At 38.0% G+C, this 20,306-nt stretch overlaps 1 protein-coding gene across 1 annotated transcript; it reads right to left on the minus strand.

Annotated features, from left to right (window-relative positions):
• Positions 1 to 617: 617 nt before the first annotated feature.
• Positions 618 to 13,447, minus strand: slc15a1b (solute carrier family 15 member 1b). Its single transcript, XM_023266146.3, has 23 exons — positions 13,324 to 13,447; positions 13,197 to 13,231; positions 13,028 to 13,112; positions 11,524 to 11,665; positions 11,214 to 11,333; positions 11,019 to 11,118; positions 9,247 to 9,337; positions 9,077 to 9,160; positions 8,332 to 8,414; positions 8,163 to 8,249; positions 7,891 to 7,980; positions 7,721 to 7,765; positions 7,584 to 7,616; positions 7,399 to 7,487; positions 6,410 to 6,491; positions 6,203 to 6,319; positions 5,951 to 6,091; positions 3,840 to 3,886; positions 3,356 to 3,463; positions 3,153 to 3,267; positions 2,922 to 3,059; positions 2,652 to 2,759; positions 618 to 1,449 (listed from the first exon to the last, which is right to left on the minus strand). The coding sequence occupies exons 1-23, from the start codon at positions 13,328 to 13,330 to the stop codon at positions 1,213 to 1,215; spliced, it is 2,184 nt and encodes a 727-aa protein (XP_023121914.1). The 5' UTR covers positions 13,331 to 13,447; the 3' UTR covers positions 618 to 1,212.
• Positions 13,448 to 20,306: the final 6,859 nt, after the last annotated feature.

Here is a 20,306-nt window from a genome sequence, read left to right on the forward strand (position 1 = left end):
GTAGACACTCAGTGATCTGGAAGTTGTAATGTGGAAATGATAAACTGAGGCTGAATGTTGCTGAAATTGAACTTATTTTTCTTGAGAAATTTCAGGTTGTTCCTGATGTTTTCCTTAAATGAACATTTTCAGAATGTGCTTTTTTGCACTAAAACAAGGGAAAAATTTGGAGTTGTGGTTATTTATAGGTTATTATGCTGTGATTTTACTGGTCCGGTCCACTTGAGGTCAAATTGGGCTGAATGTGGAACCTGAACTAAGATGAGTTTGACTCCCCTGTGTTAGAGGAACCTGAACATCAAAATTATCAATGAGACACGAAACATAATTAAAAGGGAAAGCAGCAGCAAATTGTCTCGTCTGAGATGCTGGAATCACAAAATCGGAGGCATTTTTAAAAGAAAAATAAACCTGTTTTGGTTTACAAAGAGCTGAGACTGAATTAGAGACTCGTTTTCCAAAGTACACCTGAGTAATGCCGCAGAAATACGGCTTAGTTCACCGTAAGCCTTCCTCATGATTCTGCGACAGTTACAGCCACTATCAGCTGTCAGATTTTCTGTAAAAATTGGCATTTTAATGCACATAATGGCACTTCATGGGTGTAATGAAACCACTGCTGATACAGATGTTTATTGATAAAGCCTTTTGTGTATGTTTTTTTGTCCCCCCCCCTCCGCCACAGACAACACATTGACAGCCTCTTTACTAAAGACCTTGATTAACAGCCATGATACGAGGCATTTCTGACTGAATCGGTGTTACAGCAGATTATCTAAATGTCATATATATAAAACAGTCCCAATATATTACAATACATACAACACTGTGCCTGGAAATAAATACAGATATTGGAATGGTTGATAACCCACCAGATCAAAACAGACAACAAATCATGTAAAGACGATGCTACTCGGTACAGCTGGAGTAAAAATTACCAAGACCCAGAGTTGTGAAGTCATGTTGTCTTAATATTTTACGCTGGAATATGAATAATCGTGTTTGAATTATCCCTGCCAAAATCATTCACTAACACTGTCCACCCAAGAGCTTCACCATCTAAGCTCTTCTCCAACTCCAGCACCATCTCACTGAGGTCTCCAACCTCCACATGCTCAGTTGTGCACTGACTTCTACCGACATGATTACCAAGGCACCTTCAGACACTGAGGACAGAGCCCAGTAGCTTCAAACGAGGACAAATCGGTCGCTTTACATCTTGGTCTGTTGAGTTCCCTTGTTGCTGGAGTTAGAGCCCCTCCTGTCGTTGCCATACAAGTTCTTCTTGGTCATGTCCAAACTCTTCTTCTTCTCCTTCTCGTAGGGCTCCATGTGGGCAAACTGGGCTTCAATCTTGGTTGGATCGATGTACTTGTAGAAAAATGCCATGACTGAGAAGACGATGCACACGAACACCAGCAGCGAGGTGAAGAGGAGGTACTCGGCCCACTAGTGACAAGAGTCACACACACAGTGTTCATTTCGAGGAAAAGCTTTAGTTTCACATGTCAGGAAAAGTGCTCAAGAGGTAGATGAGAAAATTGATGCCACTCTTCCTCTTAGAGTTAGCTTAGATTAGCACAAAGACTGAAAGCAGGGAAACTAGCTTGGATCTGTCCAACGCTTAAAAAAGATGAACATGCTCTGTCTTCTGAGTAGTCGCTCAGAAAATAAACTAAAAATGTTACTGTCAGCAGGCTTGGCAACAGAACGCTGCTGCTAAAGCTGGAAGGCAATGTGAGATGGCAAGTATTTTCAGATGCCATTAAAGTACATTTACTAATACTTTTGTAGTTTTACTTCAATGTACAGAAACCAACTTTCTCACACTCACACACTATTGCCTTCACGTATCCAGAATACGTGAACATGTTAGCATGAAGTTGCTGTTGACAGATCCAGCACGATCAACATGTTAGCCAATATTCACCATTTTGGCTAACATAACAAACCCTCCAATGTTCTGTTTCCTGTGTTCTCGTAGAACTGGAGTTATGTCCACTAACTGCTTTATTGTTCTTGTTTTGGTGCACTCTTAGTTAGCATCGCGGTTAATGCTGTTGGATGCTACAGCACCAGGGAAACAGAATGGCTAAAATGGCCGGGGTTGTTTTGTAAATGTTTGCGCCTACTTTGAGTTCCTTCAGTTGAATGCAAACTGTTACCTTCCATTTAGAGTTGTGTTGAAAGTCCAGTATTCTGCCTGTTTCAGCTGTCATTTGATCAAGTAGAAAAGCATGTCTCTTTAGCTACTGAATAGCAACATGCTAACTGAACCTAACTGCCAGTTGTCTGGTGCTAAGCAGGTAGCATGCAGCAGCTTTTTCAAAAGTTTTCTGTGATTTTAGTATTATTCTTTTATTCCTTTTATTTACACTACCAGTCAAAAGTTTGGACACACTTTCTCATTCATTTAAATGAGAAAGTGTTTCCAAACTTTTGACTGGTAGTGAACAGTTAGCACACAGTAGAAAGCCAAACGTCATGTGGAATTGATGAATTATTCCACTCTGTGATATCTGAGTTTGGCTGTTACCTTATCCAACTCAAGCTCTGTTATAATAGTGTATGAAAAGCAAGATCCCCAAGTTTCATATATGAAAAAAATGGCATTTATGTGAAAATGACTAATATGTATTTAATCCACTCACCTGATCTTCGAGTGTTGCAGCCTCTGCAACAATGAGGACAATAATGTTACCTACAGCAACCGTTAACAGCCAACCGGCCTGCAGCACAGACTTCATGTTGCTGGGTGCCTGGACAGTAGAAAGAAATGAATTTACAGCTTTATGTGTCAGCAAATTATAGAAAACATCATGAATAACTGACATTAGAACACATTTTATTTCCAAATGCCACTTGTTATTTGTACTTTCAGGTGTTTTCTTGTGCCTTTACCAGCGTTCTCAGACATCTACCTGTGAGTAGGAGAACTCCAGACCAGTGACGGAGAAGACCACCTCTCCTGAAGTCATGAGCAAATACTGAGGGATCTGCCAAGCCATGTGGATGGAGTTAGGACTGATGTCCATGACTGGCCGGATGGAGTCTGCACACTGCAGTACACAGATAGGGATTCACATGTGTTACCTCATTTAAAAGATTTACCTTCAAGCCATAATGTGACTAAGAACATATTCACAAGTTACATTTGGTCCAAATGCGAAGGTTGAGGGGATGACCAAGGTGTAAGAGCTGCCGAAGCCCAGCGTTTGAGTGTAAACACACTCGTCTCCCAGGTCGTTCCTGATCACGAACTTAGGCCTGCCGGTTCAAGAACATCACCAGTCAGAGCACAGAACTTCCCCAGGTGTAATTAAATGTAAAATATAGAATGAAATATCAGCCTTACGTTCCCTGTGCTACCTCAATATATTCCGACATGTTGTTGGTCACGATGTCCCCGAAGCCCTCGTCGCCCACGGTAACATTCAAAGTCGAGTTAAAACCATTCAGAATTCTGAGAATGAACAATTCAGCACAGAATAGGGAAGAAAATGATCTTAGTGTTGGACTGTGTAACAAAAAAAACAAGGTTTACTACATACTTTCTCATGTGGGACTGGCAAACCCTTCTTCAGTTCAGTACATTCAGGATTTTTTCTGCTAATCTTATGTAGTCTGGTGTCACCACAGACACAGATGGAGTTTGCAGGTCTGAAAAATGAGTTCTAATAGCTAGTCTAATAGCTACGATCTACATCTGTTCAAGTTTCCTTCAGTACTTACATTAATGTACTCCCTTTATGCTTCAAACAAAGATAAAAAAAAATCTATGAGACAGGAATACAAAATAAGAAACACATTCCTAAGTTTCATAACAATTTGAAACTTGCCTCATAGCATTTTCCCCCTTTTCTGGCTTTTCTGTCATGTCTCTGAACTGCAAATAGAAAAACATGTAAGCACTCCACATCTTTGGGCATGAACTTTGATATAATCCATAGAACATAGAGGATGCACATAATTAGTCCAACTGAAGTCACATTTAGTCATCCCTTTTTGCAATCTCAAGATAAATCCCATGGACTTCAAATGTCCTTCAATTATATATTGACCCTGTGATATAGCTTCTAACACCTAAAACGCCTTTCAGACATGGGATGTAAAACACTGCTGGCTTCATCAGTCCGTTGAAGTGACAGCGTTCTGATCACTCAGATATAAGGCACTACAACATCCAATAATGTTTCTCCAGGACTGCAGTGCCTACATTATGACTGAAATGTTGAAATAACTTCATTTTATGAGTACCAATCCAGAAATTATGTTAGTTACCGTCTAAGCACAGATATTATACTTCAGTATTGCCTATAATCATCCTAAATGTCGTGTCTGATTACGTGGTAAACTGCAAGACTTTTTGGGCCACCATTATCTGGTGAATTATACAGATATGAAATTAGTTTTTAACACAACACCAGCGCGACTTGTACAAAAATCAGACCCGGGTTCACATTCTGACATGAAGCTGATATGTTAGAATGGTGTGATGTTTAAAAGGGGCTGAAGTGATATACGCATTTGCATTTTTATGCCATTTCATGCACTGTAGCTGTACAGCTACTTAGCCAGGAGCTAATAGAGGTAGACTTAGAAAGAAAACCTGAGGGAGAAAATTACTGTAACTTTCTACCTATTATATATGGCTAAACTGGCAAATTTGACATTATATACTCTAGTCAGGTCTCTGTTAAGCTAGGTTAACATTTCCCGAAACATTTCATGTAACTCCTTCTTTTCCTTTACAGGTTTTCAAACACGCTTCACTGCTCATCCAAGGGGCTTCTTTAGTTCCGCCCAGCTCACGTGGTTTAACGCTAATTCATGCTTTCTGTATCTGCGGCAATCTGTGCATGGTCGCAGGTGTGTCCGCTGTAAACTTATTGGCCTGTGCACATGGACACGTGTGCGTGAAGCATGACATTAACAACCCAGGACTCAAATGCTGAAAGACGTGATTGGGATTGGCCAACAACAACGACAACAATGAAACTATCAGGTTAGGTGTTTTTTACTGAAGCTCTGAGGGCTAACACTGACCATGGGATCCAGAGACAAATGCTGCAAGACGTCTAATGTGAAAATTCTGCAGGAAAGGATTCATTGTATGAGGACAAAGGCAAAGAACTTGGGTGTACCAATGAAATTTCTTCTGCAGAAATGGACACTGCACTAAATTTATCAGTACAGCTGTTAATTGTTGATATTTCCACATTGCGTTAACCCCCCTGTTGTCCTTTATTTATGGGCACCAAAAAATATTGTTTCCTTGTCTGAAACAAAAACCCAAAAATTCAGCCAAAAAATTCCCCAAATTTCTGAAAATTTGCAAAACCTTCAGGAAGAAAATTCCAGTAATTCCGTAAAAGTTTACCTTAAAAGTTTTATTTTAAAAAACTCCCAAATTTGACAAGAAAATTCTTGTAAATATTTTCAAAAAATGAGTAAAAATCTTCCAAAAAAAAATCCTAAAAATATCTAAAGTGATTCCATATATATCAGTAAAACTTCTATTTTCTTTAAGAACATTCACATAAAAATCAACCAAAATCCAGTGAAATTCGCTGGATTTTGGTTGACTTTTTTGTGAATGTTCTTAAGAAACATTTTTAACATTTCTTTTTTTCCCACCAAAAAATGCTCAAAGATTTCCCAAAAATGTTGAAAATGTGGACACCAGAAGTTTCTCTGTCACAATCTATACTTTTTTTCCACACATTTTCAAACTTTAAAATGGGTCAAATTTGACCCGCAGGACGACATGAGGGTTAAGTGAAGAAATTAAAATTAAAGATTCACAGATAAGACATTCTCACTGCCACTGTTTGAGAATCTGTGATAAACTTCTTCTTTTTGGGCTCTTTGATTCTTATTATGGTCAACAACAGACCAAACAAAATGTAACTTCAGTTGGACTTTAACCCGATCTAACAGGAATACTCACTTCTATATGCCTGTATGTTGCTGCATCCTGAATGATGATGATGGTACTCCGAGTTCCATCAGGTAAACTGACGACATTCTCGGCTCCGGGGCCCAGATTCAGGTTAAATGGTTCATCAAAGGTCAGGTAATCATCACTGGCCTGGAGAAGGAAGTATCAGTCAATCACTGTGTCTTCTAAAGTACAACACATCACCTACTTTTTAGCACATTTGATAGGAATTGTTTGTGTCTTATATGTTGGCTGGAGTACCGAGAAAGCGTCCAGGGTAATCGGATTGCTTCCAGCTGTGATGTTTATGTTCCCGTTGATCATGTTGATGAACTTGGCTTGGCCCACGGTGCTGGACGGGAATGTCGGCAGGGTTTGCTAGAAGAAGAGGAATATAATTCTGCTTCATAAAGGTCGTGTGTGTTGAAGTAGTCGCTGTTAGAGTGTGTTCTACTATGTGTCACTTACGTCGATCTGTAGCTGGACCAGGGCGGCGGCGACGAACGCAAGGCCAGCAAGGAGCATCCCCACGGTCATCCTCTTTAGCGGACTGCATAACAAACACATACATTCATACAGATTTGAGTCTATTCTTACATTTCTATGACATGTTCAGTCACATGGAACTCTGGATTCTGGAGGAACACCATCCACAAATACAAAAATAGCTTATGAACTGTAAATAAATGGTTTATAACACACTATACTGCAGTTCTGGGCAAATATAGCGGCAAAAAACACATTTATTCCATTTATCATGTCTGTTTCTGACACTTTTGCAACAGTTGAGCCATTATTTAGTGTTTTGCTTTTGCACCAATTTAAAAAATCAAAAAATCTGAGACCATGTGATCCTTGAATATCATCATAAACATGAGTTTTGAGCTAGGGATATAGTGATACACTTGTGTTATAAGTGTAATTCCTTTGCCAAGAAAGAAACAAAAGACACAATAAATTTAATTTTACTAACAGCAATATTTGCTTTTTTTAAAATCTATAAACATCTCAATAATATTCTTACTGGGATTTTTTTTGTCCATGATAAGCAGCCCTATTTTGAGCACATTTAAACAGTCCTAAATCATATTTAATGATTTAGGATGACTTTAATTATACTCAGTAATAAACCAGTAACTGTTAGAGATAATTCAGTGAAATTACAACTGTTCAATAATGCATTAATGGAAATTTAAAATGCCCTTATCCCTACATTATAGTGTTTAATTAAACTACTTCTATGCTGTTTTTAAATGCTAAACAGTTTGTTGTGTCTATTTGTTGGTGAGCCGGTTTTCAACCTTAAATATATTCTATCTGTGATTTTTTACAAATTTTAGATTGTGGCAGCTGCTTATTTTCTCACACTGACAAAATGATAACTCATAGCTGAGTCTGTGCTGAAAAAAACAGGATAATTAGTGATTATTACATTGACAAAGACATAAGAAACTCACGTGAAGTTCAGTTTGCACTTGGCAATCAGGGGATAGACGAGGCTGTCCACGATTGGCACCAAAACTAGGATCAAGATGGGGTTGACAGTCTGGTGGGAAGAAGATGAGTCATTCTTATACAGTCTGTTCTATCGGTTTACGAATGTAAAATACTCTTTATTATGTAAACAACACGAGTGTCTCACCTGCATCTGATCGGGCATGATTGTGAGAGCCCCCTGTTGGAAAAAAAAGAAAGAAAAAGACAGAATCTCATTTTTTAAAAAAAAACAATTCTTCTTGTGGTTTTAAACTCAAAAAGTGGCAAAAACAAAACACTCACAAAGTTGCCATTCATGGTGGTCGCCTGCAGGGTCCACCTGGAGCCCTGAGGAGGAGACAGATGAATTATTTATGTCTTTTTCTATTGAAATGTGCTGTTACTGAGGGGGCAGTTTTGGGATCAATCCTCTGTCAGTGGAAGATATTAACGGATGAATATCACACTCATACCTGCTGGTCAAACAGAGCCCAGAACATCGGCAGAGGGATGTAGAGGAACAGCACCTTCAGCACCATCTTCACCTGAGCAATCAGGAGTTTCTACACCGAAAGAGAGAACATGATGAGTGCAGGATGTTAACTGGTAATAAAAATGTATGCAAGATATATCCCAGGGACGGATCATTTTCAAGACATTTTAGATTTAGAAAGTCCCTCAATTACATACTGACCCAACTCTCTGTTTGTACTTGCATGTGTTTGTGTGTGAATCCTGCACTTACATCGTATTTCTCTTCAGCCCAGTCCATCCAGTGGTGTCTCTTAGGGTACTGAGAGGAACGATGTCTGAAGCGGTTGCTGATGGCAAACTACAGACGGCAGAGAGACCATTAGAAAGTGAATGTCAGATCACATTCAAACCCATTTCTTCATCTTTGAGAAGGCGCTTACCCCGATACATTTGCAGACTTTCACCATGATGTTGCCTTGAGGAGCGGTCTTATTGTACATGCCACTTCCGACAATGAACACGACTGCAAACACACACACAGGGAAATGATCCGTTATCTTATCTGCACTATAAATATTCATGGTTCTTATAAAACACATTTTATTGAGAGCAATAAAGCATTTATAATTTGTAACTACTGGGTTTCTGAATGGTTTGCAAATAATCGTAACAAGCAGCTATTAAGGATTTTTGTTTTGCAACTTGGCAAATGAGACGCTTATATCTAGTCTTTAAAAGCAGTAAAATTAAAAAAAAACGTATTAAAGTAATTCAGCATTGTACTTGCATAACACTGCAAACATTAGTGGTTAAAGTGCTGAGCTTGACCTCATTTTAAAAAGCTGCAGCTGTTATGTGAATTCAGAGGAATAAAAAGGGACTACGCTTCCAGTACATGCCATTTCAGCAGTCGGTTGAGAGACTCACAAGAGAAAGCCAACATATCTCAGCATCCAACTCAGTAGCATGCCCACATCTTTCAAACTCCACAACTATAGCCTGCAACAATTTAATTATTAACATGTATTTTTAATGCCCGATCTATGATGACCCTTTTGACATCACTATTAGGTCTGAGGATTAATATATCAGCACCTCAGGAGCCACAGAGGACACAAAGACTGAGTGTATTTCATCAGAAAGTAGCTCTGATCTGCTCATTACAGTCAGCACAGATGTACTTACACAGAGACACCACCATGAGAGCAGCAGGGACCCCGAAGGCCAGCGGGTAGCACTGCTGCTTGGTGTAAATGCCACATTCTTGAGCTGGAAATACATCAACACATTTGTTTGAATCCGGTATGATACCGAGCTGTGTGTTCTGTGTGTCAGCTGTGTCGTCGTGGCTCTACCTCTGAGGATCGGGGTGATGAGGGTGGACAGCAGGCTGCCGGCGTTGATGGACAGGTAGAAGATGGAGAAGAAGGTGCTTCTCTGCTTCTCCTAAGAGACAAGGAAAGATAAAAAAAAGGTCACTATTTGTTCCTGTTTCTTATGCAACAGCCACTTTCAGTCGTCAGGCCTTGAACTGTGTAATAAAGTTGCAGAGGCAGCTGCACTCATGGTTATTAGTAAATAAACAACTAGCAGGGATGAACCCAGAGATACAAGAAGTGCTGACAAAATGCAGTTGATAGCTGAGTGAGTAATTGCTCTGTCGTTTGCATAGAAAAGGGGAAGGTCTACATGTCTATGTGCATGTTTACCACCATGAGCACATAGGAAGTCGAAAGGGTGGATGAAAAAAAACTACACACCTGTAAAAAAAGAAAAAAGAAAGAAACAGCTGCTGTGTAATAAATGCTACCTCTGTGCAGCTTTCTGTGATTTCAGTTAATGCTGCAGGTTGTGGTGTTGTACTGATATGTGCTGTCCAGACACACTAAAAGCTAAATGTATAATCAAATCTACTTCTACAACAGGGGTGTTCAACTATAACTCAAAAAGATCCAGTCTGAGAAAATGTATTAAAGCAAAGGTCCAGAACATCATGCTTGAATTATGGTGATATATGTTGATAGTAGTTTTATTTGAGTCTGCATGTAATCAATAACTGACCATCAAATCAAATGAAGTCAGTACGATTCAAAAACATTTTAACATTTATTAATAAGTAACTTTTGATGTAACTGTACATCTTAAAATAAAGTGCAGAACTTGAAAAAATAATGACTGAACAACCTGAACCAACTTATATACATCTTTAACAAAACCTAAACCTCAAAAAAATGTAAACAATTGAACACTTTTACACTTTTTCCTGTCTTATATCACTCCCTTTATATCTCTGCTGCTAAATGGGAGAACTGAGCTGCCAGTATTTTGAATCGTGGTCTGAATGGTGTCAGGGTCGTTCTCAGACACATCTGGAGCTCATTGGTAAGTCTGGAACCATATTGAATTTTGATTATGTTCATGGTTGAGAAGCTGCCTCTCAGCTGTATGTTGAGCCAAACATGGTCAGCATGTGGAGGACTACTTTCCTCTCTGTGCCGCTTTATTTTTCTTTTTTGTCTGTCCTTCGCTTCTCAACTGTTTTCTGAATGCAGAGCTGTGATGTTTAGCGCCTGCAATGCAGAGACTTCATTGACTGAGTAGTGTCACGTGGGATGTCGGAACTCGTACATAATTGGTCTGTGTGTTTCCTGAGCTGATAATCATTACTATAAACACTGGAAAAGGTGCACCGATAAAATAGAAGCGACCTGTCAAATTTAAAATCTGTGACAGCTGTTCTACAATATCAACATCTATCTCTGGTCTCACCAAATTATTTTAAGCTTGGTGTCCAGTTACTTTTGATACAATCCATTTAAATCAAAATATTTCCAAAAATGCTCCAGTAATCTTGAGGAAGAACTGTCATTTTGGACAAATTATACAGAAAACAGGGTTTAATTTGAATTTCACTCACAAAAATGAGACCTTATCTCTTAATTCTGGGTTCTGTATCTCAGAATTATAAATAATGTTATAATTAGAATAATTACTTGATCATATAGTTCTGTCCAGAAACCTTCTTGGAAATGATTAGGAAAAGAATGAACAGTGCTGTACTGTTGGACTGCTTTAACGACATTTCTCCCCTTGTATAAATCATGTGTGTGCTTGAATGACCTCTGACCTGATGGTCTTCAAACTGGTCTCCACCAAAGGCAGCTACGCAGGGTTTGATGCCTCCCGTTCCCAGGGCGATAAGCAACAAACCCAACATGGACAAAGCTCTGGGGGCAAAAAGCAGCACAAGACACAATGTCAGCACAAGTATCTGTAAGTGTGAAACCGCTGTATAATTCAGGTGTAAGTGTGTTCAGCTCACATGTGGAGGGACATGTTGTCGGGGGTGCCGTCCCTGTCTGTGTCTGTGATGTCATGGATGGCACTTACAGCCATGACGACCTGCCCAATCGTGTATACGATGGACAGGTAAATAATGGTCCTGTGCACCGGGAGGAGGAGGAGGAGTGAGCAGGTAGAGATAAGACAGACAGGGGTCAGAAATCCAAGGATTAACAGCTGATTCTGAGATATTCTTTAACCCTTTAGACACAGCATATATCTGTAACAACCAGTATATGGAGCGTGGATAATACATGAAAATATGTCTTTTATTTTAGGGGAAAACTCACTTGAACTTGCCCAGCCATGAGTCGGCTATAATGGCTCCCAGGATGGGGGTCAGGTAACAGAGAGCCACAAAGGTGTGGTAGATGGTGGTGGCGAAGTCGTCGTCCCACAGCAGGAAGTACTTGAAGTACAACACCAGCACGGCTGCAGGGAGGCAATTATGTTTTACTGAGAATTTCCATTTTAGGCTACAGATCAGAGGGAAATATTTTACAAATATTCGAAGGATGCAATTATTAATTACTTCAGAGATTTTAATTGACTTGAATCAGTCTGCAGCATATACATATATTTTCATGCTTTTAAGGTATTTTAACTTTTTTTTTGTTAATGCACTGTATGTTTTACCGTCCACGTCTTTCAATGTTGACTTTTCAACCCGGAATAACTGACAAAAATTTGGTTATGTCACTGGTGAGACCTAATTGCATAATGACAATAAAGATTCTTGATCTTGATCTTGAGATTAAACCAATCATTTATAACCATTTTGGCTTCTTACAAATAAGTTGCATGATGTAGATAAGAGTTCCATTAAAGGAGTCATTACCTTTTCATATTCCCTACTGTTTAAATGACTGATTAAAGCCCAAAAAGATCAAATTATACAGTAAATAATTAAAAAGTAGTTCAAAAAATAAACAGAATGCCCCACAGATTAAGCTTGTGAGCCTTTGGAGAGGCTCATCCGCTAGGTTGGGAACCACAAGGCATACAGGGGTCATTTTTCCTAATAAAAAGTATTTTTTTACACTTCCATTTTCAGATATTTCTTCTCTAATTTACTTAACCCTTGTCTTGTCCTTCAGGTCAAAATTGACCCATTTTATAGTTTGAAAATGTGGGAAAAAAAATATTTTCACAGTGAAACTTCTGATGCCCACATTTTCAACATTTTTTGGTGGAAAAAAAAGAAATGTTAAAAATGTTTCTTAAGAACATTCACATAAAAATGAGAAGTTTTACTGATATATATGGAATCACTTTAGATATTTTTAGGATTTTGGGGAAGATTTTTACTCAGTTTTTGAAAATATTTACAAGAATTTTCTTGCCAATTTTTTATTTTTATTTTTTTAAATAAAACTTTTAAGGGAAACTTTTAAGAAATTATTGGAATTTTCTTCCTGAAGGTTTTGCAAATTTTCAGAAATTTGGGGAATTTTGGGGGGATTTTTTTTCAGACAAGGAAACAATATTTTTTGGTGCTCATAAATGACAACAACAGGAGGGTTTAATAGGACTTGAATGGAGAGAAAACTTGCCATCGATTATGTTTTACATTGGTGCTAAATGGAAGCACCTGCATGGTTCTCTCACAGCTGTATTTTTGATATTTAGCATGTCGTTTGTAAAGTAAGTACAGCTGTCCACACGTAGTGGAGAAGTGTACTCGTACAGTAACATAAAACAGAAATGCTTAAATATATTATAAATCAATTTTCCACCACTGGGAGTCAGTGAAGCGGAGAAAAATGACACAAGTTCCATAATGAAGCAACTCACCTCGCATGCCATAGTAGGAGAAACGCTCACAGAACTCGTTGACCACGATGAAGAAAATGCTTATTGGGTAGCCAGCAATAGTGGCCTGTTAGAGGAAAGGAAGAACGTGAAGACATGGCATTTGTCTGCTTTGTCCTTGTAATGATCAATACAAGACATTTGGACTTACACTTTTACTCTTGCGCTTCTTCCCCTGTTCTTTGTCTGCAGATATAAGTCAGGATAAATCATATTTTATGTGTTTCAGATAAAGGATGTTTATTGTACCCAAATGAACAAAAGCTATTCCAACTCACCTGTCATGGCTGCGGTGACTTTGGCTTCCAAAAGAATCCTTCAGCAAAAGAGGAGACAGAGACAAATGAGTTGCTGTCCAAACATGAATGCAGAGTCCAGGCCTGACCACCGCCTTATGTAACCTCCCGTCCACCACCCTGAAACGCCCACTGATGCCGGACTGGACTGTGGAACACCTTCCAACTCCTCCAACATGCAAGTCACCATTATTCCCACTTCCCAGCCCATTCTCTTCATCGTTACCACTGATGCATGTGTGTGTGTGTGGGTGTCGGGTAATAAGTGTTTTATGGCTGAGGGAGCTCGAGAGCAAGAGGCTCTTGTCGTACAGATAACGAGGATCGTTCAGGACGGCTGATAACAGTGGTAATATATTCGTTTTTGCTTCCACTGTAGTTTCATTATAATTATGTGAATGTTCAATTAAAACAACAAAATAGCAACAGTTGTTCGAAGCTTTGAAGACCTTTAAACTTGTTGCCACTTTCAAAAGCAGACTAATAGGTGTGTATACATGTAGCAACGTCTATCTATCAGTGTAATCATCTTTTTTTTTATTACCAACCAGGCAGAACATGGAAAGGAGTCTTTAAGGACGTTATGAGAACAGCAGTAAGTGCCTTTTAGCCGTGCACGGCTTTAGGAATGTCTGTCAGTCACGACACCACTTTGGTCTGGAGTGAAACATCAACAATTACTGTTTACACTGCTACGAAATCAGGCACGCAACTCCAGACTATTCCTCAAATTATTTGTTAAAATCCCTCACCACCCTCATCCCACCAATCTAACCCCAACCGGTCAAGGCAGATGGTCGCCTTCCCTCAGCCTGGTTCTGTCAGAAGTTTCTTTCCCCACCTTATATTAGGGTTTAGTTGCTTTTTTTTGGTCTTAAGGTCTTTATCTTACTATGTTAAATGCTGTGAGATGACATACGCTACCAATCAAAAGTTTAGGGTCCTTATTTTTGAAAGAAAAGCGTTTTTTTTTCCATGAAGATAACATTAAATGAATCAGAAATCCAGTCTAGACATTGTTAATGTGGTAAATGACTATTCTAGCTGGAAATTTTTAATGGAATATCTACATAGGGGTAGAGTATTGCTATAAATATTCCACTAGAATCAGTTCCAAAGAAACACAGAATTAAAATACGTTTGATGAAAAACCAGCATTTAGATTTTTGGGTTTCAATGAAGAAGAAATAATCTCTTCTATTTAAATTCGGTTACTTTTAAGCTAAAATGTCTTGTCTTGATTTTTAGATTGGCAGATTTGAGAACCTACACTACCGTCCAAAAGTTTAGGGTCACTTAGAATTGTTTTTATTTTTGAAAGTAAAGCAGTTTTTTTCAATGAAGATAACATTAAATTACTCAGAAATCCAGTCTAGACATTGTTAATGTGGTAAAAGACTATTCTAGCTAGAAAGGGCTTATTTTTAATGGAATATCTACACTGAGGAAAAATGAGCCCACAGTGAGGTGACATGAAAGTTTACTGATATCAGAAGTAACCCTCCGCAGAGCAGCAGTCCATGCAAGCAATGCCAGCATCAGTTCTGAGGATTCTAGGCTAAATTGATGATTAGAAAACCCTTGTGCAGTTGTGTTAGCACATGAATAAACGGGTGACTTTTCATGGAAAACATGAATTGTCTGGGTGACCCCAAACTTTAGAATGGTAGCGTATATTATCACACTGTGCTGCATGTCTTTGTATTTAAATCAGTGTCTAGTTGTGGCCTGGTAAGTTTCAGATGTCCAACAGTTTAAGGTTCCAACACAGTTTCATAAAAAAAAAAAAAAAAGCAGTCTGAGACCCAAATTACTAAAATTTGCTTAATATTTGTCCTGAAAAGCAAAGATTTGTAAAGATGCTACCTACTAAACTAGCTGAATTTTATATAAAATAGTTAAAAATGCAAAATTCCACTTACACGTCGATGCATCTGTTTTATCTTTAGCCACATCTTAACGCAGACATTTAGCGAATGCAAGATTTTGACTTGTAATGGAAGTTTTTTATATATATTTTTTTCTCACGACACTGCGTATCTGCCCTATATCTAATTGGTTTAACGTGACACTGTGGTTGTAACTGACGACATCACATCTCCCCTATTCTGGCTTCTCTTCACTGCCTCTCTGTCCGTTTTAGAATTGATTTTAAGATTTTACTGATCATTTTCAATGCTCGCCAGGGCCTTGTCCCTGTCTATATTTTAGACATGCTAACCCCATACGTCCCTACAGCAGCCTTAGATCCTCAAGTAGATCCCTCCTGATCACTCTGAAGTTGAGGCTCAAATCCAAGTGTGACTGGGCTTCTCCATCAGGACCCCTCGGCTTTGGAACGACCTGCCTGAGGAGGTAAGACTCGCCGAATCAGTATATTCTCTTAAATCACTTCTTAAAACCCATTTTTATAGACTCGTCTTCAAGCAAAGTTCTATTTTATTCCTCCCTGCCTTTTTTTATCCCTCCTGATCTTAATATATTACTATCATTTATTTCTCTTCAGGTTCTCTCTTAACCCCCTTGTGTGATGTTGTCCTTTTAACCAGCGTCTAATTAGCTATCCATTCTGTATATTTTGTTATTTTTTATGTTCTACCTGACAAAGCACTTTGTGAATGTTCTCCTTAACCCTCGTGTCGTCAAACTGGTCAGAATTGACCAGTTTTCAAGTTTGAAAATGTGGAGAAAAAAAAAATTCACAGTGAAACTTCTGATGTCCACATTTTCAACATTTTTGGGAACTCTTTGAACATTTTTTGGTGGAAAAAAAAGAAATGTTGAAAATGTTTTTTCAGAACATTCACAAAAAAATCACCCAAAATCCAGCAAAATTCGCTGAGAAAGAAAATATTAGGAGTTTTACTGATATATATGGAATCACTTTAGATATTTTTAGGATTTTTTTGGAAGATTTTGATATTCTTGCAAATTTGGGGGACTTTTTTTTTTAAACTTTTAAGGAATTATTGGAATTTTCTTCCTGAAGGTTTTGCAAATTTTCAGAAATTTGGGGAATTTTTTGCTGATTTTTTTTCAGACAAGGAAACAATATTTGTTGGTGCCCACAAATGAAGACAACAGGAGGGTTAAAGGTGCTATAAACATAAAAGTTATTATTACTATTATTATTATAACCCCATCAATCGTGGTGGTGAATTTTGGCATGTTAACACACTGGACTCAAAAGTAACATGGCAGAAATAGTACACCAGGCTGACTTATTAATATTAATATCATTATCTTAATATAGCTGTTGCAGATAATTTGTTCAGACATTGTCTGTTTATTTTAAATAATAAGCAAAGCTGTGACTGGAGTGAAATGTTAGTCAATTAGATGCACAAACTGTAACAGCAGTAAGTAGAACATGAACCTCTAAAGCTTGTAAAAAAAGCATGAATCTTGAATTCTCATGTATTGCACCAAAATAAAGACAAACACACAGCATGAAACACTAGCAGGACTCACACCAGACACATGATCCTCAGCAGTCCAACTCTCTGAAACAATGACGTTCATCAACAAGATGGTTCGTGTTGTGGTGGTGGTGGAGGCTGGCAGTGATAACAGGTAGGATTAGCTGCTCTTTGACATGACAGTGTGGATTTTACTAGAGTCTGGATCACGATTTCACTCCTGCTTAGCCCAGTGCCACACACACGGGCATCTCTTCAGCTGGTGAATACACAAAGCTGTTAATCATATTTCAGACAATCAGAGCTGAGGGAACAACTCATATAAAATTACTGATATTCCATTGCATGTCTGTGTCAGCAGCTTAACGCTTGTGTTGTCCCGCAGGTCAAATTGACCCGTTTTAAAGTTTGAAAATGTGGAAAAAAATAGATATTTTCAGTGAAACTTCTGATGTCCATATTTTCAACATTTTTGGGAAATCTCTGAACATTTTTGGTGGAAATAAAGAAATGCTAAAAATGTTTTTTTAAGAACATTCACAAAAAAAATCTACCAAAATCCAGCGAGATTCGCTGGATTTTGGTTGATTTTTATGTGAATGTTCTTAAATAAAATATTAGAAGTTTTACTGATTTATATGGAATCACTTTAGATACTTTTAGGATTTTTTGGGAAGATTTTTACATTTTTTGAAAATATTTACAAGAAGTTTCTTGCCAAATTTGGGGGATTTTTTTTTTTTTTTTTTAAATAAAACTTTAAATTTTTAAGGAATTATTGGAATTTTCTTCCTGAAGGTTTTGCAAATTTTCAGAAATTTGGGGATTTTTTTTGGATTTTTTTCAGAGAAGAAAATATTTTTTGGTAAATGAGGACAACAGGAGGGTTAACCTGAGAACCCCTCACCTCACCTCACCTGGGTGTTCACCTCAACAACAAACTGGACTGGACACACAATACAGAGGTCCTGTACAAGAAGGGCCAAAGTCGTCTCCACCTGCTGAGGAGACTGAGGTCCTTTGGAGTGTGCAGGACTCTGCTCAGGACATTTTATGACTCTGTGGTAGCGTCTGCTATTTTCTATGCAGTGGTCTGCTGGGGAGCAGGGAGCACTGAAAGGGACAGAAAGAGACTAAACAGACTGGTCAGGAGGGCCGGTTCTGTCCTGGACTGTTCCCTGGACTCCATAGAGGAGGTGGGTGAGAGGAGGATGTAGGCAAAGCTCACATCCATCATGGACAATCCCTCTCACCCACTGCATGACACTGTGGGGTCTTTAAGCAGCTCCTTCAGCAGCAGACTGAGACATCCACCCTGCAAGAAAGAGCGCTATCGCAGGTCCTTCATCCCATCTGCTATAAGACTTTACAACATCAGCATCACTGGCTGATGTTAACATAAACTGGACTACATCATTACCACCCCAAACCATAAAATTTGCACTGACATTCTTGCACTGCACATCTCTGCACTTTTAAACTTTATTTTTATTTTTATTTTTTCTGTTAAAAAATTTTGCCACCCTTGTATATATTGTAAATAAAGCTGCTGTAACAATGTAAATTTCCCCTGGAGTGGGGAGAAATAAAGAACTTTATCTTATCTTGTCTTATCTAAAATGGATCTTTGTTATGTATTACAACTCAATTTTGTTCATCTTTGCACTCATGTGTGACACTCTGAGACGAGTAGCAACATCTGTTATAGAGCAATACTCAGTTTGAGTTTGCCAACATTTAGCAATTATAGCTAATGGTCATAGCAGACAAAGGATATAGCAGGAAAACTGTAGAGCTCAGGAAAACGCTGTGTCCATTTGTCTCTGGTAGAAGCACTGACAGGATGCTGGAGAGTCTCATCCCAGTTGTCTTCATCAAAAGGGTGCCTAAACCATGTCTTTGGCTATCTATCATCACTTTAATCACTGCTGTATGATAAACTGGCATTTCTTCTGTCAGGATAAACAGACACGAACAGAAAAAAACTTGACCAGACCCACCCATATGATTGGTTGCCTAAAAACAGTCACAATACAAGCACCTTCCAAAAAAGTTAAGAAGAAAAAGACCTATTGCTCTAGTTTGAATAAAATAGTAAACAGGATAGACTCTTTTTGCTATTTTTAATCAAATTATGCTATAATAAACATTTTTATACTATAATTATTTAACTAATGGTCATTATTATTAGTAAATAGTTATACATTTTCAGTCCTCCATACTGCCACTACATCACTCAAGGTTTTCTTTCTGGCAAAAATAATTCTGTAAACCAATTCACAATTAAACTGAATTCATCACGGTAAAATACACAAATAGTAAATATTATATGATAGAAAGTTTAAAATAGTTTGAGTCATTCCAGAATTGGAGGACATTTTACATCCCACCCATCAAATTTCAAATAATCCATGTACAAAATACTAAAACGTGCAGTTGTTGCATAAATGTTCTTGTCCTGAGCCCAAACCTAAAAAAACTAGAAAAATGTTTGGAAATATTTTTCAAAATACCAGATAAGTCCAGAGTTCCCCCTAAAATGCCATTTTTCTCTTGTCCCACCCCTCTGATGACCAAATGGAAATAAATTTAAAAACAGTTAAAATGAGACCTTTACCTCCTTTTTTTATTATTTCTTTCATTGATGTCTCTTGTAATTGTGGGAACATTTTTCTAACCAACATAATATTTTAAATAATAATTATCATGCATGTGTCCCACAACTACCCTGTTAGCATAACCTTTGTAGCTGGTAGAATAAGAAAACAGTGAATCACATGAAACGCTGGAATTAACATCATCAGTTTCCTAAAGAATGTGTAGAGCAAAGCTATGTCCTCTCTTCTATTTTTCATATTTTCATCACATTGTCAGCCTTGATTGAACGTCTCACTTTATCTCATATTATTGAGAAAAAGCTAATGTTAGCATGGATTAGCAACCCTGCTACTGTGATTAGAGTAGGGTTAGCAAACAACACATAGAACATGGAATAAAAATGCTACCATTGATGTGGAAGCTGAGCCAATCAAGCCTTTGATAGTTTATTACCTATTATTGATGAATACGGAGCAGAAAATTGTAAAAGAGAAGCCCAAATGTCCTCCAATTCTGGAATAAACCATAAGACAGAAAAAGGCAGGATTTTTTTTAAACTTACCCATTAAAACAACATACTGCATGCATAAACTTCACTGTCAGTAGGGGGTCTGGAGGCTCTGAGCTGTATCTGAAACAACATTGGAGCTTAGAGAATCTATTTAAGGACTAAAAATCTATCTCCTCTTTAATAACTCACACAAAATAAAATGCTTTTGTGTTTTTTCACATGACAAACGTCCCAAACTGGACTTGGTGAGACAACATTTTTGCAAGAAGTCTCATTAAATTTGGTCAAAAGGTGAAAAAATAAAAAACTCTAAATCAAATACAGGTAAATCATTTGTATGTAAAGAATCAACAGTGATAAAAAGCTGTCATCATGAACACAGTGTGCTGCCTCACCTGCTTCTCACACCCTTTGTTCTGCAGAAACAAAGCTAGAAA

This window comes from Amphiprion ocellaris, chromosome 24, assembly GCF_022539595.1.
Source record: "Amphiprion ocellaris isolate individual 3 ecotype Okinawa chromosome 24, ASM2253959v1, whole genome shotgun sequence".
NCBI lineage: Eukaryota > Metazoa > Chordata > Actinopteri > Pomacentridae > Amphiprion > Amphiprion ocellaris.